The 23,079-nt window shown below is 36.2% G+C and overlaps 1 protein-coding gene across 1 annotated transcript in view; it reads left to right on the forward strand.

The window, feature by feature from the left end:
• Positions 1–23,079, forward strand: part of REV3L (REV3 like, DNA directed polymerase zeta catalytic subunit) — a 183,916-nt gene that overhangs the window by 104,513 nt on the left and 56,324 nt on the right. Inside the window, exons 13-17 of the mRNA XM_024740937.1 lie at positions 1,891–2,033; positions 2,672–6,839; positions 10,125–11,038; positions 12,850–12,929; positions 14,258–14,383. Of these exons, the coding sequence (XP_024596705.1) occupies positions 1,891–2,033; positions 2,672–6,839; positions 10,125–11,038; positions 12,850–12,929; positions 14,258–14,383 (5,431 nt within the window). The remainder of the gene's footprint in view (positions 1–1,890; positions 2,034–2,671; positions 6,840–10,124; positions 11,039–12,849; positions 12,930–14,257; positions 14,384–23,079) is intronic.

The following is a 23,079-nucleotide window of genomic DNA, read 5'->3' on the forward strand; positions in this document are numbered from 1 at the left end:
GCCAAAACAGTGAATTTGATTATTGTCTACCAGCTGTACCTGGGGTAACATTTATTATTCTGACAGATTTTGGATTTTATTAGTAAAATAATTATAGTATTTATTGATGTATTTAAATCTTGCTATAATAAATAGGATTGCTTCTTCTATATTTTAGCTAAATTTGTTGACTGATATTTTTATTTGATCATGTGGCATTTCATGATGCATTTTTCTTCCATTTGTTTTTTTCTTCATTGTTCTTTCATTGTTTTGTTTTGATATTGTCCATTTGATTTTTACCTTCAACCTATTATTAGCATTTCTTCTACAGTTTCTTAGATTATACCTGGTTTAGCTATTTATACTTTCATGCCCATATTAAGTAGATACACATTCAGATATGTAACATTTTTATAAAATCACCATCTCCTTGTTCCCAGTGGTGCCAACATGTTTAAAATAATAGGCCTGGTTTATCCCATGATTAATTAATGCTTGTGTGTTCATTGACTGGACCAATTCTGTGAAAACCAACCCCAGATTAACCTTGGAAAAACAATCCTGAACATTTTATACATGTATATTAAAGAGAGATTGAATAATAGAAGTATATTGTCTAGAAGAGGAGTCATTTAATTCTATTGATACTTGTATATTGAATATTATATTCCTCCTGAGTACCATATTTTAAGAATACTGAAAAAGGAAAGGAAAGGGAAAGAAGAGGAAGAAAACTAGAAGGATTTGTTAACACTGTCACTTTTAAAGAACAGGAGAAAGAATAGATAATGTTTGGTCTAATTAAAGAGGAACTATGGAACAAATGATAATGCCTTCAAATATTTTAAAGGTTATCATGTGGAACATGGCATAGACCTTGCTACATATGGCTACATAGCACAAAGGCAGGAATGAAAGATTTTTGTGTAATATAGGAAGAAAATTACTAACAATTAGAGGCATTAATAACAGAAAAGATTACCCTGTGAGACAGCAAGCCCTTTATACTGAGAATATAAAAGTGGAGATTGTAGGGTCTGTTAAAAATAAGATTTTTGCATTGCATAGAAAGCTAGACTAGATGACCTCTAATAACTCTTTCATCTCTTAAGAGTGATTTTAGGACAAATTGTGATTTGGGGAAGGCTTAATGGAAAAACTGTTCCGTGTATAATAAAGCAATATTTTCAAATTTTCAAGACAAGTGAAAGAAAAAATTAGGTATGGATAGAAAGTAAGTTTGCCCATCCAGATAGAAGGGAAAGTATCAAGCTAGGATCTAGTGAAAAATTTAAATCAATATGACATGAAACTTCAGGAGAGTATCCATCTGGGTATCACAGTCCATCTGCATTCCTCAGCAACCCTACTTTATAGCCACTGCTGGGATTGACTCAACACCTGTACTGCTTCCTATCCTGTCTCTGATCCCTTTTATTTGCTCTTTCAGCCCTGACCTGAATACCCCCTTGCCTATCTTTTTGTTTATTTTTTCCAATTAATAATGTAGTGATTGTGTATTTATAGACTTCTTAAAATATGCTAGGATGCCACCTTTTTAGAAATTACCAGGTTCTCACCCAAGCTATTATGTGTATATCTAATGATAAGCTGAGGGGGAGAATATAAGGAAGAACATAATTAGATATGATAATCCAGGATATTGTGGAGCTATGAATACAGGAATGATGGTGTCTTCTGGCTCACATGAAATGGATTATACAGTCTACTTAAAATAACTTTTGGTAGGGCATGATACCAAAGCAAAGTAAATCTGCTTTTCTTTTTTAAGTTATTTTCAGATCCTGTTTATTCAGTTTTACTATTATAGGATCAAATTAGGCAAATTGAGTCTGACGTGCTTTTTTCTAAGGCTCATACTCACTGGTGAATCTTAATATTCTCTAGATCACTGTGCAGAAATACCCATAGAAGCTCAACAGAAGAAGATGATTCATCTTCAGAAGAAGAAATGGAATGGAGTAATAACAGTTTGCTTCTAGCCAATCTTTCTATACCTCAGTTAGATGGAACTGCAGATGAAAATAGTGGTAAGTAAAGTAGTCTACTGTATTTCATTATTTAGGGGCAGAAAATATATTTGATTTTGAAAAATATAATCACACTCTCTACATAGTTGGCTAAGTGAGGCTATGACAATACTGTTAGATTTTGTCCTTCTGCAGGATGATTTCTTTTGAGAGAATGTAGATATATGATTTTTTCTCAGTTCTAAGAGTATAGCATTTATTAATCACTGATTTAGAGCTTTATAAACTTTAATCAGTTTATCGTCATAACATTTAAGTAGCATAGGAAACTAAAAGAAATATGCTCAGCTTATTTGAAGTGATAATGCAAAGACATGTTACTTAATGGAAAATTTTGAAGGTGACAGTATTTTTCCCCTTATTCTCCCAAAAGACATGAATATTGATATCATCTATTTCTGATCAAAGAAATATGTGTTTAAAATAATGACTACTAATCAAATGTAACTGACTCTTGATTTTTTAGATTATGGTATTATCCTAATGATAAGAATGACCTTTTTGTTGAGATAACTGTTTTAAACATACGAATTTAATTTCATATAATTTCTTTCATGGTGATAGTATCATGGTATGGGAAAATATTTTAAAAATTAAAAGGGTGGAAGTGAAGTAAATTCTTTTTTCCCCCATTTCAGACAATCCACTGAACAATGAAAATTCTAGAACCCACTCTTCTGTGATTGCAACAAGCAAGCTATCAGTAAAACCTTCCATCTTTCACAAAGATGCTGCTACATTAGAACCCCCATCTTCCGCTAAGATTACCTTTCAGTGTAAACACACAAGTGCCCTTTCTTCCCATGTTTTGAACAAGGAAGATTTAATTGAAGACCTTTCACAGCCAAACAACCTAGAGAAAAGTCTAGATCATTCAGTTGCTTCTTTTGCAAATGAAAGCGCTTACTCTATGAAATACCCTGGGTCTTTAAGCAGTACTGTCCATTCAGAAAACTCTCAGAAAGAGAGTAGTAAGAAAGATGTCCTCCCAGTATCTTCCTGTGAAAGTAGTATTTTTGATTATGAAGAAGATATTCCATCTGTTACAAGACAAGTACCAAGTAGAAAGTATACAAACATTAGAAAAATTGATAAGGATGCCCCTTTTATACATATGAACCGTCACACTAACGAAAATACATTGGGCAAAAATTCTTTCAACTTTTCTGACTTAAATCATTCAAAAAGTAAATTATCCTCTGAAGGAAATGAAAAAGGAAACAGCACAGTTCTGAATAGTTTATTCCCTTCATCACTAACTGAAAATTGTGAATTGCTATCATGCTCAGGGGAGAATAGAACTATGGTGCATTCTCTTGATAGCATTGCTGATGAAAGTGGACTAAATAAACTTAAAATTAGATATGAAGAATTTCAAGAACATAAACCAGAAAAACCAAGCCTCAGCCAGCAAGCAGCACATTATATGTTTTTTCCCAGTGTTGTTCTTTCTAATTGTCTCAGTAGGCCACAAAAACTCTCTCCTGTCACATATAAACTACATCCTAGCAATAAACAGTCCCGGTTAAAAATGAATAAAAAGAAGCTTGTAGGTCATCGAGAGAATTCTGCCGGAACTACTGAGACTGGATCCTCAAAAGATAATTGTATACAAAATAATCCTTGTGATAGTAATTCTGAGAAGGATAACGTATTGGCCAGTGATTTAATTAAGGCCAGCCGTGGAGCTTTTGAAAATAAAACATCTACAGACAGTTTTGTAGACTGTCACTTTGGAGAAGGAGCCTTAGAAACTGAGCAGTCCTTTGGATTGTACGGAAATAAATACACACTTAGAGCCAAACGCAAGGTAAATTATGAGAATGAAGATAGTGAGTCAAGTTTTATAACACACAACTCAAAAATTAGCCTACCTCATCCCATGGAAATTGGTGAAAGTTTAGATGGAACTCTCAAATCTCGAAAACGCAGAAAAATGTCTAAAAAGCTGCCCCCTGTCATCATAAAGTATATTATCATTAATAGATTTAGAGGGAGGAAAAATATGCTTGTAAAGCTAGGAAAAATAGACTCTAAAGAAAAACAAGTAATATTAACAGAAGAAAAAATGGAACTGTATAAAAAGCTTGCACCTTTGAAGGATTTTTGGCCAAAAGTTCCTGACTCCCCTGCAACCAAATATCCTATTTATCCACTAACACCAAAGAAAAGTCACAGAAGAAAATCAAAACATAAGTCTGCTAAGAAAAAAACTGGTAAGCAACAAAGGACAAACAGTGAAAATATTAAAAGAACTTTGTCTTTCAGGAAAAAACGGTCACATGCTATTCTTTCTCCCCCCTCACCATCTTACAATGCTGAAACCGAAGACTGTGACTTAAATTATAGTGATGTTATGTCTAAACTAGGTTTTCTTTCTGAGAGAAGCACAAGTCCCATAAACTCTTCTCCACCTCGCTGCTGGTCTCCCACAGATCCAAGAGCTGAAGAAATTATGGCTGCTGCCAATAAAGAAGCAATGCTTTTTAAGGGTCCTAATGCACATAATAGCAAGACTGTTAATTCCCGTATAGGAAAAAATAGTCGAGCAAGAACGCAGGTTAAGAAATCAAAAACAAAGCTTGTTAATCCCTCTGTAGTTACTAAGAAAAGGAACAAACGAAATCAGACAAATAAACTAGTAGATGATGGAAAAAAGAAACCAAGAGCAAAACAGAAACAAAAAGTAAACGAGAAAACTACACCAAGAAAGCACATAACACTAAAAGATGAGAAATTAAAATCTCAAGCTGGTGCTGAAGTTAAGTTCGTGCTGAAACATCAGAATGTGTCTGAGACCTCAAATAGTTCTGGAGGCTCTCAACTACTTTTTAATCAGAAAGATGTGTCACTAATGGGCTCTGCTATAGATCATCCCCTTTCTGCTCCCCTCCCCACTGGAATTCATGCACAACAGAATTTATCTGGCTGCTTTTCTTCTTTCGTAGAAAGCAAGAAGCCTGTAGATTTGCAGGCATTCCCCAGTCCACAAGATGATTTGCATTCATCAGTTGTTTGTAGTTCTTTGGGACCTGGAATCTCAAAAATTAATGTTCAGCGGTCTCATAATCAAAATGCTATGTTTACTCTAAAAGAATCAACCTTGATTCAAAAAAATATATTTGACCTTTCAAACCATTTGTCTCAGGTAGCACAGAATACACAGATGTCTTCTGGTGTCATGTCTCCAAAGATAGAAGAGAATGCAAATGTACAAAAAAACTATTTGTCATCTCTTGGAAAGTTAAACGAATATCGTAATTCCGTAGAATCAAAGCCAGACCAGACGTATGCCCCTAATTTTTTGCATTGCAAAGACAGTCAGCAGCAGATTGTGTGCATGGCAGAACAGTCAAAGCACAGTGAAATTTTTTCTCCAGGTAAAGCAGCTTCAGAGGAAAGTCAGATGCCTAATAATTGCTTTGTAACTTCCTTGAGAAGCCCAATCAAACAAATAACATGGGAGCAAAAACAAAGGGGATTTATTTTAGATATGTCAAATTTTAAACCTGAAAGGGTAAAGCAAAGGTCATTGTCAGAAGCAATTTCACAAGCCAAAGCACTTTCTCAGTGTAGAAATCGAAATGTGTCAACACCTTCAACGTTTGGTGAAGGACAGTCTGGACTGGCAGTTCTAAAAGAATTGTTACAGAAAAGACAGCAGAAAGCACAGAATGCAAATAGTATGCAAGACCCATTATCTAATAAACAGCAACCAAACAAAAATATCTCTCATTCCCTTGAGCATAACAAATCAATTAAACGAACACGATCAGTAACATCTCCAAGAAAACCTCGAACTCCCAGAAGTACAAAACCTAAAGAAAAAATTCCCAAACTTCTTAAAGTAGACTCTCTGAATTTACCAACCTCTGGCCAGTTGGATAACTCCCTATCGGATGATAGTCCCATCTTTTTTTCAGATCCAGGATTTGAAAGTTGTTATTCACTTGAAGATAGCTTGTCTCCTGAACATAATTATAATTTTGATATTAATACAATAGGTCAAACTGGATTTTGTAGCTTTTATTCTGGAAGTCAGTTTGTCCCAGCTGATCAGAATTTGCCTCAAAAGTTCCTGAGTGATGCAGTTCAGGATCTTTTCCCAGGACAAACTGTAGAAAAAACTGAATTTTTAAGTCATGATAACCAGAAGTGTGATGAAGACAAACATCATGCCTCAGACTCAACCTCATGGATTAGATCTGGTACTCTAAGTCCTGAATTGTTTGAGAAATCATCCGTAGATAGCAATGAGAATCATCGCCACAATCAGTGGAAAAATACCTTTCATCCTCTAACAACTCGGCCTAATTCAATAATGGAGTCTTTCTGTGTCCAGCAGTCAGAGGATTGTCTAAATGAAAAATCTAGATTGAATAGGAGTTCAGTAAGCAAAGAAGTGTTTCTTAGCCTCTCACAGCCAGGCAATTCAGACTGGATTCAAAGTCATACCAGAAAAGAAATGGGACAGTCTCTTGATGCAGTCAATACCTCTTTTACTACAATACTATCTTCCCCTGATGGTGAACTTGTAGATGCAGCCTCTGAAGATTTGGAATTGTATGTTTCAAGAAACAATGATATGTTGACACCAACTCCTGATAGTTCACCAAGGTCTACCAGCTCTCCCTCACAATCTAAAAATGGCAGTTTCACCCCTCGAACTGCTCACATTCTGAAACCACTTATGTCCCCACCAAGCAGGGAAGAAATTATGGCAACTTTGTTGGATCATGACCTTTCAGAAACTATTTACCAGGAACCATTTTGCAGTAATCCTTCTGATGTACCAGAAAAGCCCAGGTAATCAGAATTATTTTTTCCCCTTGGGTTGCTCTGAATAATTATAATGTATGTAACAACATTTGGTACCTGACTACTACTTTTTTGGCTGTGATATTTGTAAGTATATCATTGTGAAAACAATTTATAATTATGGACATATTAAGAAAATTCACTAACTAGCTGGACAGTTGCACCTAGAGAAATTTATTTAAGTTGATCAGTGTTGGTCTTGGACCTACTATTATTTTGCACTGCGTCAACATTAAGGATTAGAGGCTCACTATGACATGATGCCAAATTAAGAAGGATGTCATAATACTTAATTCATAATACTTATAAAAGTATTATAATTATTTTAAAGATGGTATTTCTAAAATGGTAAACTTTCATAATTTTAAAAACTTCATTTTTAAAAAGTGTTTGAAAATAAGCATACATATGTTTTAAATACTCTTATGATATATCTCTAAATGAAGATTATTTTAAGTTGTTTCTATTATATACCGCTCTCTTTTCATGTTGCCAACATCTTCAATCACATTGTTACTATTGTTAGTTTGTATAGTTATTAGGGGTGCAATATGGATTTTGGTTCCCCTTATCTCTTCTTTCAAGAATCTTTTCAGAGAAGTGGTAAACAGAGAAACAGATGCACACACACACACACACACACACACACACACACACACGGCCAATAGCAAAATCTGAAGGAATAACAGCACTGGCCTATTTGTAAACCAGTAGTTAAGTAGGTATCCTGTCCTGCCTGCTTCATCAAGATATAGAACATATCTGATAAGAGCTCAGTTGGGGAACATGGCTTAATCCAGGAAGTTTAAGTGATGGCTTTTGGTCCTGCCCCCGTGTCTTTGATCCCTTTTCCTAATCAGTTGCAGAGAGAGGCAGTTCATTTCAGACATCCAGTCAGAAGCAGAGAAGAATGGCTAGGACTGCTGAGGCAGACCCTGCTTAGTCTAAATGATGGAAAGAGATACGAAGTGCCAACTAAGGCAAGAGGCCACCCTGCATGTATGCACTGACCTTGAGCACCACCATGCTCCTGACCCTAGTGAAAGAGACAGTGAGTGCTGGGCTTTTTACCCAAAGATTGGCAGTAATTTCTGCAGGAGTCCATTTAAGAAAGGGGTGAGAAAAAGTCATCAGAAATATAGAGTAGAAGAAGTTCCCTCCTCTGAGGACTTGAAGTAAAGGGCAGAAAATACCTCCCCCTACCTTACCCCCATACTTCCTAAAACATAGTTTTGCTGTTCTGTTTTGCCCAGTACCCACATGTGGCCTTTTAACATGAATGGAACTATTTCTTTTTATTTCACTGCCAGAATATATGAATATATAATCCTTAGACATTAGTTTCCATTATTTTGGAGGCTTTGACTTTACCAGTAATGATTATGGTATATTTTTTCATTGATCTATATTTTCTTCCTCAGCCTTACACATCTTTTTAATTCCCAGTTAATTTATCATGTGCTAGTCATTTACTCTGTGTTGCTATTAGTTGTTGTCCAACTTTGACACTTGTTTTGCAGCTGAAATAAAAGGATGATAGTCCTGATATTTGAAAAACAATCTTTTTTTTAAATTAAAAACAGTGTATTCACTGTAGAAAATTTAGGAAGTATAAAAGAAGAAATAAAAATTACACCATTTCTTTACCTAGGAACAACCACTATTAATATTTTAATGTGTTTTCTTTTTTAAAGTATAGCTTTTATTTTGTTTTATGAAATGTTCTTACTGTAGTCACAATATTGCATTGAAATTGATTCACTTACCATTATAATGTAAACATTTTCTAAATTTGAGTCTGTTGAAGCATCATTTTAATGGCTTCATAATACTCTATCATGTGATTATTACTGGACAGAAAGGTTGCTCTCTGTTTTGCTACTATACATAATTATGTGATTAGTATCTTCTTCATAAAGCATTTCTTCTATTTTGGAATTTTTACTTACAGCTCTCGAAGTAGGATTACTGAAAAATTTAAGGCTCTTCATATATATTAATTACAACATGAGCTGTAGCAATTAGCATGCTGCTGACAGTATTCAAGAAACTGAACTTACCACACCTCAGCAATTTTTGCTATTTTTTACTTCATTATGATCTCTGTATTATTAATATTAGAATTGGGTATAGTCACATGACATGTGTGCTCATTTCCTTCAATAGCAATAATCCTGCTTCTAATTTTTCATAAAGCTGCAAGGTGGGTGTTGGGAAGGTGTTAGATCCTGATTATGGAGTTAAATAGTAGGGGCCAAAATCTTTCCATGTAAAGGGGAAAAGGAAATGTGGTAACTCTGGTGCTGCTCCTTCAGTTTCAATCAGAAAACAAGAATTCAGTTCATTGAGTTTTATCTAGAGAATGACCAGGTCATTTGGGAAATCATGCCCTATGAGAAGTAACTGAAGAAACTAAGACTATCTTCATATCCATGAAAGAGATACCATGAAGAAGAAAAAGTAGAGTTATTTTATGTTGCTGCAGAAGGCAGAAATAGTACCAATGGATATGTTTGAGAAGGAGAGAGGTTTAGCTTAATATTTATAATAACTGTTGGAAACTAGACCATGTTACCTTTTAATTAGTGATTCCTCACATACACATACATTAGTAGCACTTAAATTATGTGGGCTCTGCCAACTCCTAAGTTCTTATGTTAGTATTAAACCTTGTCATGTAAAGGGAAGAAAGAATTATGGTAGTTTACCTCAACTGTATATAATTTTTTGTAATATTTAAGGGAATTTGATAGGGTACAAAGATTTGTTTGAACTGACTGGCTTTGCTGAACTACTATGTACAGAGAGTAGAGAATGTAGAAAGAGGCTATAGATAAAATCCAGGGATATAGTCTCAGATGATAAACTCTTCCATTGTTTTTATCCTAATGTGGTGACAGTGGAAAATTATTTAAGATCAGTAGAGGAAAGGAATCTGATGAATTTGTACCATCTCCTTGAAGAAAAGAAGGCTTCATTGGACACTTCAGACAAAAACAAATACCTTCTTTCCCCGGTATTGATGATACCTTCTGAAGGAAGTTAATTTAGTAGTCATATACCTGTGAGGAAAAGCATATTGAGACTAAAGATAGAGTGTACCTGCATAAAATGTGTGTGTTGGAGGGGGTGGGTAGGGTGTGGAAAGGGAAGAAAGGTAGCATTTTTTAAGACTCCAAAAGGAACTTTTAAAAATATCTAGGTTAAGGAGCTAAATATTTTGGTAATTGCTCTTTGAGGCAAAACAGTTGTTCTAAAATATATTGTTTATAGGGAGATCGGTGGACGGCTTCTCATGGTAGAAACACGACTTCCAAATGATCTGGCTGAGTTTGAGGGAGACTTTTCCTTGGAAGGACTTCGTCTATGGAAAACAGCATTCTCAGCAATGACTCAAAATCCAAGACCTGGGTCACCCCCTCACAACGGCCAACCAATTGTCAATAAAGGGTCAAGTAATAGCCATAAAATGGTTGAAGATAAAAAAATTGTGATTATGCCTTGCAAATGTGCCCCAAGTCGACAACTGGTTCAAGCATGGCTTCAAGCCAAAGAAGAATATGAACGTTCCAAGAAACTGTCTAAAAAGGAGCTAACTGGAGTTGTAAAATCTGATGACAACTTCAGCTCCTCAGTTAATCCAGATGACAAACCTGTAGTGCCTCCAAAAATGGATACAAATGCACACATACTCCCCACTACAGCACATACCAAGGAAGATGTTGATAATTCTCAGATTGCTTTACAAGCACCAACCACAGAATGCAGTCGAACTGCAAGTGAAAGTCAGACGCTGCCACCAGTTGCTTCTGCAGATGATGCTGAGAAAGAAGAGGATGATGATGATGACTATTGTGTTGGTTATAGCTCCCCTGATTCTCCAGTGATTCCCCCTTGGCAAGAAGCAACATCACCAGATTCCAAAACATTAAATGGAGGTGACAGACCCTCATCACTAGTAGAGGACCTACATTCTCTGACTATTGAGAACTTCTTAAAGCCTGTAAAAGATGGTATACAGAAAAGCCCCTGCAGTGAGCCTCAGGAACCTCTAGTGGTATCCCCAATTAATGTTAGGACAAGAACTGGGATATGTGAATCACTTTGCCTTCATAGTACACCAATCATACAGAGAAAACTTGCGGAAAGGCTTCCTGAGGCAACTGGCCTTAGCCCTTTGTCAACAGGTAAGTTTTACAAGTAACAGAAAGCCTCCATGAAGCTTTTTAATAGACTATGTAATGAAAATCAGAGCTTTTTAAATGAAATTTTAGCTCAGCTAATGAGAGATTATTGTTATTTTATCATGTCTTGGAAGGACATCATCACCTGGAAACTTCTTTATCTTTCTGCTGTGAAATATACTTACATCTACTTCCATCCTGTCTTCTTGCCTTCTCGGTAAAATATAGGAGCCCTCTCAGAAACCTTACCTTCTTCTCAACTTGATTTTTCCCATTGGCTTTGGTATATACCCAAATCTCTCCCACCCTTTGAAATAGAAAAAAAACCAAACACCTGCCTTGACCTTACATCTGCCGGCTTCTGGTCTTTTTTCTCTGCTTCTCTCCTTTAAAGCCAAATTTCTTAAAAGATTTCTCCAATTTGACAACTCTATTCCTTTACCTTCTACTCATTTCTCAACCCACTCCAAACTGCATTGTGCCCCCATCATCCCGCCAGTATGGCTCTTGTAAAGATTCTTTATAACCTTCAGGTAGCTAAAGCTAATGGATGTTTTTCAGTCTTCCTATCACATGCCCTCTAAGCAGCCATTGTCTTGCTGACCACACCTTCCTTCTTTGAGCTTCTTCTCCCCTTAGCTTTTCCCCTGCTCCTCTGTTTCTTCCTACTTGCTTTCCTTTGAAGCTTATCTCACATTCTCAGTTATTATCTGAATATTGGAGTTTATTAAGGCTTAGCCTTAAGCTTTCTCTATGTTCTTTCCCTGTATGACCTAATTCCTGCCCACAGGATTACTATAGATAACACAAATTTAAATTTCCAGTTCAGAACCCTCTTTTAAGCTCCAGAACACTATATCCAGCTGCCTTTGGCATTTCTACTTGAATGCTCAAAGCCACCACAAGGTCAGTATTTTTTTAACTTAATTTGTGATCTCACTGCATTCATTCACCATCAACCACATAGCACACTTTATGCACACACATACATGCCCGCACATTGAAAACCATTGGTCTTCTTTCATTTTTCCTTATTTCAATGAATAGTACCACCATTTCTCTGTCACTGAGTTACACAGGTCAGAAACAAGGGATTTATTTATAATACTCACCTGATTGCCTCACTGCCCATCCTGTGGTTTCCACACTTCTTTGTTTCCTAAATTACCCAGATCTCTCTACCTCTGTCTCTGCCACTACCAAGCCCTCGTCTCTCACCTGGGCTTCTACCCTAGCTTTCTTATTCACCCTTAACCAGTCTCCAGGTTTTTTTGCTCAGTAATCAGGGAAAATCCACACTCTGTTCCTAGTTAATTCCTACTCTTTCTTATGATTTTAGCTCAAAAAAGCCTTCCTAATCTCCCTGGCTAAAAATTACCAATTATATTCCCCTTTGTTGTACTTACCCCAGTTATAATTTTATTTTTCTGTGTGTATTGATATTTGATGAATGTCTGATTTTCTCTCTAGACCCCACAAGGGTAGATACTGTCTTTTCCTCATCATCATAAATACTTGATAAATCAGTGAATAAATGGATTAAGTGATTCCCTAGGATAATAACTTAGGTATAAAAATCAATAATTAAAATCTAAATGTTATTATTTAATACAAATTTTAAAAGTTAGTGTGGGGAACCCAGGTTTGAATTAGTTTCATTTTTAAATTATGAGGTCTTTGTGAGGAATTTATAGGACAGTACTCATGAACGGTACCTAAGAGTTTGGAAAAACAACAACAAGAAAACAAACAAAAAACCCCACAGAAGCAGGCAATTTTGATATGCATGTTAAATATAAAATTTCTTTCTACAGAACCCAAAACCCAGAAATTGAGTCATAAGAAAGGAAGTAACACTGACGCTTTTAGAAGAGTACTCTTAACACAAGCAAAGGTAACTATGCTAAACATATTTAAAGATCAGTGGATAAGATCCATTCTTATTCTTACATTTCAGTTAGATAATTGATAACTTTGTGTCTCAATTTTTTAATTTATTATATTTTTGCATCATTTTATTTACATATCTTTGAGACAACAAGAAATTGCCTAATTTTTTTTAAAGTTTTTTTTGTTGTTGGGATCTAAAAGATTCTTATATGTAAATACAAATATTACAGAGAAAGTGAATATGATAGCCAAAATGTGGATTATGAGGATACAAATACATTAACTGATTACTGGCAAAATCAGAACAATCCAATGACAGCAGAGCTCAAGTAAGTGATTTTTGATCCCACCAAAAATATATCCTTTTTCTTGGTTTATTACTTTTTTCTCAAATATAACATTATTGATTTTTCAGTTCATTTTACTAAGTAGCAAAGGAAAGCAACATTATTTACTACTGAAACTCTGAAAAATCATAAATGTCTTTATTCAAATACTAAAAATTGTGGTAATACTTAACCTGGAAATATATGGTTATGTGAAAAAAGTATACATTAGACATGTATCCTTAGAAATATATGATAGTGATCACTTCTGTATTGGTCACTTCTCATAAATATCATTAACTACATAAAATATATTTTCGTATTTTTATTTTGAGATTACAAATGCTTTTTAAAACTTTCATTTTTAAATCAGTATTATTGAATTACAAGTCATATATATTAAAAACAAGTACGAGTGTATTGTGAACATAAATCAACACTTTGGGGAAAATCGTTAATGGATGTGGAAATCAGAAAAAAATATTTTTTTAAAAAATAGATTCTATTCTTTCTAACCCCTTGAAAATTACTTATGCTTTAGTTTATCTTTCAGATACATGTTGTATTAGGGTAAAATAAAAACCCACAATTTCAAATCTTCTTTAAACTTTAGCCAAACTAGTTGCAAATACATTGCTTGCTTGCTTGCTTGCTTGTCATACTTCCAAGAAAGGTCAAGATAAATGTCCTTGTGGTAAAATGTCAACTCTCTACAAGACTATTATTTTCAATATTTTGGGTTTGTAAACTCAAAAATCAATTTATGGTTGGCTTACAGATTATATCAGATATTTCTACATATATACAGTTCTAGTATCTTGAATTACTAGCCTGAAAAAAAATGCTAATAAAATACTTAAGTTTCTTCTTAGATCTAAAGAGATGATGCTAGTTTATTGTGTATTACTAAGTACATAAAGTATGTTGTCTAAGCAGAAATAAGTAATCAAAAGAAAGGAAATAATTGCTTATTTATCTTTTTCTGGCTCTGTGTTTTTTTTAATAGAATCAATGTGCAGCAGTAAATACTCCAAAGAAAGACACTTCCCAGATTGATGGACCATCTTTAAACAATACTTATGGTTTCAAAGTCAGCATACAAAACTTACAGGAGGCAAAAGCTTTACATGAGGTAAAACGGTAACAGTAAGGACACATGCACTTTAACTCTTACGTTTTATTCTATGGTACAAGTATAGAAATTTTTTACTGACAGAGGAATACATTGAATTCTATACCTGTTAATCTTCATTTTGTTCTTATTATCCTTTCTATTTTATATATTTATATAAAACAGAGAAACTTTAAAACTAGTCATCAGTTATTGAGACTGCTTTGTGGTTTCACAATTTTCACAAAGCTTATACCTGAAATTTAAAAAGAAGCTAAAATTAGAAAAGGTTTTTTAGCTATTGGAAACTGTGTATGTTACTCTGGGATTATATTATATCCCATCCCAAATGTGATGTCTACTTGTGTTTTCTATTTGGTTGGCTCAGTGGATTAGTGCTTGCTACAGTTCATTTGTTCGCATAATCTTTATAACCCAGTTACCTTCACAGCACAGACTGTATGCAAAGACTTGGAAGCTATCTTGTAAAAATGCACATTCTCACTGGAGAATATGTATGAATGGTTCACTGTAAATTTATGTGTATTAAAGAAAACACAACAGTAACATATGTGACTGGCAATGAGGTGAAAATTAGAATATATTTTAGTTGTTTATACCTGCCCTGTCAGTATGGTAGCCACTAGCTATGTGGCTATTGAGAATTTTAAATTTGGCTTAGACATCTAGGAATGGAATTTTAAATTTCGTTTAATTTTAACTAATTTGTTTCCATTAAAAATTTTGCAACCTCATCGAGATATGCTATAAATGTAAAATGCATACTGCTTTCAAAGACTTAATAGGAAAATAGAATATAAAGTACCTTATCAGTAATTTTTTATATTGATTACATGTTGAAAGGGTAGTTTTTGATGTATTGGATTAAATGAAAATATTTTAAAATTAATTTAACCTATTTTTACCATTTTTTAATGTGACAACTAGAAAATTTTAAATTATGTATGTGACTTTCATGATATTTCTTTTGGTCAGTGCTGGTTTATACAGTCGTTTTATGTTTTTGCCCTTATAGCAGAGAATTTGATTCTTTTGTTGGTTTTTTGGTCTCAAGTCAGTTCTGTCTTCTAAGAATTGGATGAATAGACTAAGAGGAAAATTTAAATATTGTCCTCATTTTTACCCTAAATTTGAACTAAGAATTGTATTTTTGAGAATTAGATTGGAACATAGTCTAACTCCCTAATTGTTTATTTGTACATTTTTTCATTCAGTTCCTGTTTTATACCTGGCCTTGTACTCTCCCCTGAAGCCCAGATAAATTAAGTAACAAACTCAGGAATATTTATCTTATCAAGTACACACCCGAAATTCGAAATTTAAAATACTTTGTTAAAAAATATTTATTAAAGCAAATTTGATAGACCTTAACAAAAAGACTTGTTACATTTGATTTTTCTGTTATTATTTGAAAAAAATATTTTTCTTCCAGTACTGTTATTTTATTCTACGTAACCCTCTTTCAGAATCCTGGGCCTTCTTGAAGTTAAAATCACTTTGGGGGTCCAGCAGGTTGCTCATAGCTTCCCATCACATGCTTCCTTCATCTCAAGGCACACTCCAAATAGCCACCTGGTGGTCAAATAGGGATTGAACCAAAAAAACATCTACTATACTCTATTCCGTTTTCTACAAAATTGTGCTCACAGCATTTTTTCCTGTTTCCCATTACCCTGGGCTAATCTCTCTCTTCTGCATATAAATACTCAATTCAGAAGAGAAAATTTGCAATCGTTGCCCTTTCTTTTTTTTTTTCAACGTCTTTATTGGAGTATAATTGCTTTATAATGTTGTGTTAGTTTCTGCTGTATAAAAAAGTGAATCAGCTATATGCATACGTATATCCCCATATCCCCTCCATCTTGCGTTTCCCTCCCACTCTCTTTATCCCACCCCTCTAGGTGGTTGCAAAGCAGAGCTAATCTCCCTGTGCTATGCAACTGCTTCCCACTAGCTATCTATTTTACATTTGGTAGTGTATAGATGTCTTAGTTACTCTCTCACTTTGCCCCAGCTTACTTCCCCCTCCTTGTGTCCTGAAGTCCATTCTCTACATCTGTGTCTTGATTCTTGTCCTGCCCCTAGGTTCTTCAGAACCATTTTTTTTTTTAGATTCCATATATATGTGTTAGCATACGGTATTTGTTTTTCTCTTTCTGACTTACTTCACTCTGTGTGACAGACTCTAGGTCCATCTACCTCATTACAAATAACTCAGTTTCGTTTCTTTTTATGGCTGAGTAATATTCCATTGTATATATGTGCCACATCTTCTTTATCCATTCATCTGTCAGTGGACACTTAGGTTGCTTCCATGTCCTGGCTGTTGTAAATAGTGCTGCAGTGAACATTGTGGTACATGACTCTTTGAATTATAAGCTTGATTTGTGACCCGAGATGTGGTCTATCCTGGAGAATGTTCCATGAGCACTTGATAAGAAAGTGTATTCTGTTGATTTTGGATGGAATGTCCTATAAATATCAGTTGAGTCCATCTTAATGTGTCATTTAAAACTTGTGTTTCCTTATTCATTTTCATTTTGGATGATCTGTCCATTGGTGAAAGTGGGGTGTTAAAGTCCCCTACTATTTCGGTGTTACTGTCGATTTCCCCTTTTATGGCTGTTAGCATTGCCATGTGTACTGAGGTGCTCCTATGTTAGGTGCATAAATATTTACAATTGTTATATTTTCTTCTTGTATTGATCCCTTGATCATTACATAGTGTCCTTTGTCTCTTGTAGTAGTCTTTATTTTAAAGTCTGTTTTGTCTGATATGAGAATTGCTACTCCAGCTTTCTTTTGATTTCCACTTGCATGGAATATCTTTTTCCATCCCCTCACTTTCAGTCTGTATTTGTCCCTAGGTCTGAATTGGGTCTCTTGTAGACAGCATATGTACGGGTCTTGTTTCTGTATCCAGTCAGACAGTCTATGTCTTTTGGTTGTAGCATTTAATTCATTTACATTTAAGGTGATTATTGATATTTATGTTCCTATTACCATTTTCTTAATTGTTTTGGGTTTGTTTTTGCAGGTCTTTTCCTTGTCTTGTATTTCCTGCCCAGAGAAGTTCCTTTAGCATTTGTTGTAAAGCTGGTTTGGTGGTGAATTCTCTTAACTTTTGCTTTATCTTTAAAGGTTTTAATATCTCCATTGAATCTGAATGGGATCCTTGCTGGGTAGAGTAATCTTCGGTTGTAGGTTTTTCCCTTTCATCACTTTAAATATGTCCTGCTACTCCCTTCTGGCTTGCAGTGTTTCTGCTGAAAAATCAGCTGTTAACCTTATGGGGATTCCCTTGTATGTTATTTGTTGCTTTTCCCTTGCTGCTTTTAATATTTTTTCTTTGTATTTAATTTTTGAGAGTTTGATTAATATGTGTCTTGGCGTGTTTCTCTTTGGGTTTATCCTGTATGGGACTCTCTGTGCTTCCTGGACTTGACTATTTCCTTTCCCATGTTAGGGAAGTTTTCGACTATAATCTCTTCAAATATTTTCTCAGTCTCTTTTTCTCTTCTTCTTCTGGGACCCCTATAATTCGAATGTTGGTGCATTTAATTTTGTCCCAGAGGTCTCTGAGATTGTCCTCAATTCTTTTCATCGTTTTTTCTTTATTCTGCTCTGCAGTAGTTATTTCCACTATTTTATCTTTCAGGTCACTTATCCATTCTTCTGCCTCAGTTATTCTGCTGTTGATTCCTTTTACAGTATTTTTTATTTCAGTAATTGTGTTGCTCATCAGTCTTTGTTTGCTCTTTAGTTCTTCTAGGTCCTTTTTAAATGTTTCTTGTATTTTCTCCATTCTGTTTCCGAGATTTTGGATCACCTTTACTATCATTACTCTGAATTCTTTTTCAGGTAGGTTGCCTATTTCGTCTTCATTTATTTGGTCTTGTGGGTTTTACCTTGCTCCGTCTGTAATGTATTTTTTTGTAGGGTTTTTTTTTTTGATGGGTGGTACTGTATTTCTGTCTCACTGGTTGTTTGACCTGAGACATCCAGCAGTGGAGTTTGCAGGCAGTTAGATAGAGTTGGGTTTTGGTGCTGAGATGAGGACCTCAGGGAGGCCTCACTCCGATTGATATTCCCTGGGGTCTGAGGTTCTCTGTTAGTCCAGCAGTTTGGACTGGGAGTTCCCACCACAGGAACTCGGGCCCAACCTCCAGCCTGGGAACCAAGATCTCACAAGCTTCATGGCACGGTTAAAAAAAGAAAAGAGAGAGAGAGAGAGAAAGGAGCAGTACAATATCAAAGAATAAAAAAATAAAATTAGAAAGATAGAAAATACATTAGGAAAAATAAAACTATAATTGAAAGAACTGCAACAAGGTAAAATAAAACCACAACAGAAAAAAGAAAGGGTGGGGGGAACAAGCCAAAAGGAGAGAACAATGACAAAGTATAAAGAATAAAATAAAATTAGAAAAATAAAAGATTTATTAGGAAAAATCAAAATATTAAGGAATCAACAACATTGAATCAACAAAGCAAAACAGAACCCCAATCTAAAAGACGAAAAAAGAAAAGAAAAAAAAAAAGCCTTGGCTATGGGGGTGGAGTTTAGGTGGGGGGTGTAACTTAGGCAGAGGCAGGGTTTTAGGGTGGGGCAGGACCTAGGTGGTTGGTGGGGGGTGGTGTGTTCAAGTGTGGGGCAGGGCCTCTCAGAGGGGAGAGGCAGCACGTGGAAAGGAGGGCCTCTGGAGTGTGGAGTTCCAGAGTTTGGAGGTAGGGCCCTGAGTGAGGGTGTGTGGGTGGGGTTTAGGCCCAGCGTATTGGGGTAGGTCTCCGAGTGTAGAGGTGGGGCCCTGGGTGGGGGTGTAGGGGCGGGGCTTGGGCTCCCCTTTGCAGGAGGGAGGCTTGGAGTGCACAGGATTAGGCCCGGGAGCCCAACAGGTTCCCCGGTGCCTAAGTAAACAGGGAAAGCGCTGGCCCTGTTCCCTTCCATTTCCTCGCACCACTCCTGCCCCATCTCCCCCAGAGTCTCCCCCGTCGCCGCTGGACCCCTAACCATGGGTGGGTCCCACTGGGTGTAGGAACTCCTGCCCTCCCCCAGCCACCCCTCAGCCGGTCCCAGAGGTCCAGCCTTTACTTTTGCTCCCCCTTTCCTCCCTCCCATTCCTTCCGGACCTGCATGGCTAGAGGGCACCTAGGTGGGCAGAGGATCAGGCCTGGGATCTCATCAGGTTCCTGGGGGTCCATGTGGGCAGGGGACGCCTGGCCATGCTCCCTTTTGATCCTCTGCCCTTCCAGTGGTCCCCCAATTTCCCCCTTCGGTCGTGGGATTCCTTCCCCTCCCCAGCCGCCCCTCAGGGGCAGCAGTCCTGGGCCACCTCCAGTTCTCCTCCCCCTTCACTCCCCCCATGCCCCACGTCCTACCCAGTCGGTGGGGGTTCCTTCCATCCCCTAGGTGTCTATAGTCCCACACTGGTGTCTGGTAGGTGCCCTAGTTTTGAGGAGATGTGAATCCACGTTCTCCTATTATGCCATCTTGACTCTGCCCCCCTTGTCCCTTTCTTACCCACGTCTTTACTGATAACACTTAGTACATCTCTCTCTCCATCTCTTCATTCCATATGTTGGCTTAGAAAAAAATGCCCCTAAGAACACTAATGCATTTTATGTCGAGGAATAAAAAGGCAAAATTTGAGTGTGCAATTTGACCTGGTATATGAATAAGTCAACCTCCAAGACTTTTCGACCTGAAATTGTCTTCAGTCTTCTCCATAGTCTTTCCACGTGTTCATTGTTTTCTAATTAAAGTGGGTTTTTTGTTTTGTTTTGTTTGGGTTTGGAGAGAGGTTTTCCATTTCACATTTTTGTACATGCTTATCATTTAAAAGAATAAATCCTGAAGAGTATATATTTAAAAGTAAAAGTTCTTTTCATTAGTTCCCCATTTTACTTGGTTTGATTTTTTTTAATATTACTTGTTTTTTAAAAAAATAGAAACAGCAATATATATTTAAGGAAAGTGGTAGATTTTTAGAAATTTGTTTTATTGTTCCATATGCCTTATACATGCATAATTAATGTTCTTATATTTTAAAAAGTACTTAATAACAAAGTTACTAATGAATGCATGCACTATTGCATACATGTACATGGTAAAAAATTTGACATCATGACAAAAAGATTACCACAATGTTCATTGCAGCTCTATTTACAATAGCCAGGACATGGAAGCAACGTAAGTGTCTATCAACAGATGAATGGATAAAGAAGATGTGGCACATATATACAGTGGAATATTACTCAGCCATAAAAGGAAACAAAATTGAGTTATTTGTAGTGAGGTGGATGGACCTAGAGTCTATCATACAGAGTGAAGTAAGTCAGAAAGAGAAAAACAAATACTGTAGGCTAACATATATATGGAATCTAGAAAGGAAAAAATTGTTCTGAAGAACCTAGGGGCAGGACAGGAATAAAGACGCAGACATAGAGAATGGACTTGAGGACATGGGGAGGGGGAAGGGTAAGCTGGGACGAAGTGAGAGAGTGGCGTGGACATATATACACTACCAAATGTAAAATAGCTAGTGGGAAGCAGCTGCATAGCATAGGGAGATCAGCTCGGTGCTTTGTGACCACCTAGAGGGGTGGGATAGGGAGGATGGGAGGGAGACACAAGAGGGAGGAGATATGGGGATATATGTATATGTATAGCTGATTCACTTTGTTATAAAGCAGAAACTAACACACCATTGTAAAGCAATTATACTACAATAACTATGTTAAAAAAAAAAAGACAAAAAGATTTCCATTGAAAAGTAAGCTTCTCTCCCACCTGACTAAGCAGTCCACTTCCCCAAAAGCAATAAACAGTTTTATATTTTTTGTCTCTTTGCAGACATTTTCTATGCATGTACTTAACATTTTTAACATACGTGGAAGCATACTACACTCGTTCCATTTATCCGTGTATTATGGTGGTCTTTCCATTTTAGGACATGTAGATCTGGCTCATTCTTTTGAAAATTTTAAAGGCTACAGAGTTTTCCATTCTGTAGTTTTTATGGAAGCCACATAATTGATGTAACCAGTTCCCAACTGATACATTTAGGTTTTTAGTCTTTTTAACTTATAAAAAACTGAAAATATTATCATCTTTAGTGAACATCTTTGTGCATATATTTTGGCTACATATATGAATATATCTACAGGCTTATTCTCAAGAGTATAAATGCTAGATCAAAGGATATGTCTTTTTTTCTAATTGAAGTATAGTTGATTTACAACATTATATTAGTTTCAGGTGTACAACATAGTGATTCAATTTTTTTTTTTTTTGCGGTATGCGGGCCTCTCACTGTTGTGGCCTTTCCGGCTGCGGAGCACAGGCTCCAGACGCGCAGGCTCAGCGGCCGTGGCTCACGGGCCCAGCCGCTCCATGGCATGTGTGATCTTCCCAGACCGGGGCATGAACCCATGTCCCTTGCATCGCCAGGCGGACTCTCAACCACTGTGTCACAAGGGAAGCCCAGCAATGCTTTTTAAACAACAGTATCTCTACGATTGTCTTAATCTTTTACTTGCCTCTGCAGATAACACTAATGCTTCATCAGTTCTAATGTAATGGACATAAGACATATCCAACACCTAAATTTCAAGAGCAAAGGAAAAAGTAATGAACTTCTGATGAAACCCAAGTGAAGAAAATATCCAAAACCTATGGGAAAGTTATGTAGAATGCAAACTCCTCTAACAGATAAGGTTATGCCATAATTCTGCAGCTGAAATGTTCAGAATCTTAATCTATTTTTGCGAAATAAAAGTGAAGTTGAGGGCTTCCCTGGTGGCGCAGTGGTTGAGAATCCGCCTGGGGATGCAGGGAACATGGGTTCGTGCCCCGGTCTGGGAAGATCCCACATGCTGCGGAGCAGCTGGGCCCGTGAGCCATGGCCGCTAAGCCTGCGCGCCCGGAGCCTGTGCTCCGCAACGGGAGAGGCCACAACAGTGAGAGGCCCGCGTACCGCAAAAAAAAAAACAACAAAAAAAGTTATTATAAAGTAATGGCTGTATTTCCCTGTACTGTACAAAATATCCTTTTTGCTTAAATATTTTATACATAGTGTTTTTTATCTCTTAATCCCCTGCCTCTATCTTGACCGTCTCCCCTTCTCTCTTCCCACTGGTAACCCCTAATTTGTTCTGTCCTTTTAAAATTTTGGTAGATATTTCTAAGTTGTCCTCCAAAGACATCTACCAAATTCTACTCCCATCACTAAGGAGAGCCTTGCATTTACATTTCTTCAACAGATGGCATGCAAGATAAATACAAAATATAAATCCTTTATTAAATTTATATGATCTGAGTAATTACCAGTAGTCTACTAATTTTTCATTGCCAGGTATATGTGTATTACTGGTACAATGATGGCTATAATTCTAGCTGTAATCATTAATCATCCAACATATATCTTGTTTTTCTTACCCAGAGTTTATTCTTACTGTCGTAGAAAGATAACAAAGGATTACAGTTAAGAAGAGTTTTTATTAGCATAGGAAAATAAGTGTAAAAAGCAAAATATTACATTTTTTGCATTATATGTCAAAGAGAAAATGTGCATAGGCAAAAAGCTGGCTATTGTGTAGTTGACAACATACAATTCTTATGATTTTTTTTTTCAGGAAAAACTGTAATTAAAAATCTGCCTACTATGTACAAAACTCTAAATTTAAGTAGCCCTCAG

Source organism: Neophocaena asiaeorientalis, unplaced genomic scaffold (assembly GCF_003031525.2).
Source record: "Neophocaena asiaeorientalis asiaeorientalis breed wild unplaced genomic scaffold, Neophocaena_asiaeorientalis_V1.1 scaffold203, whole genome shotgun sequence".
NCBI lineage: Eukaryota > Metazoa > Chordata > Mammalia > Artiodactyla > Phocoenidae > Neophocaena > Neophocaena asiaeorientalis.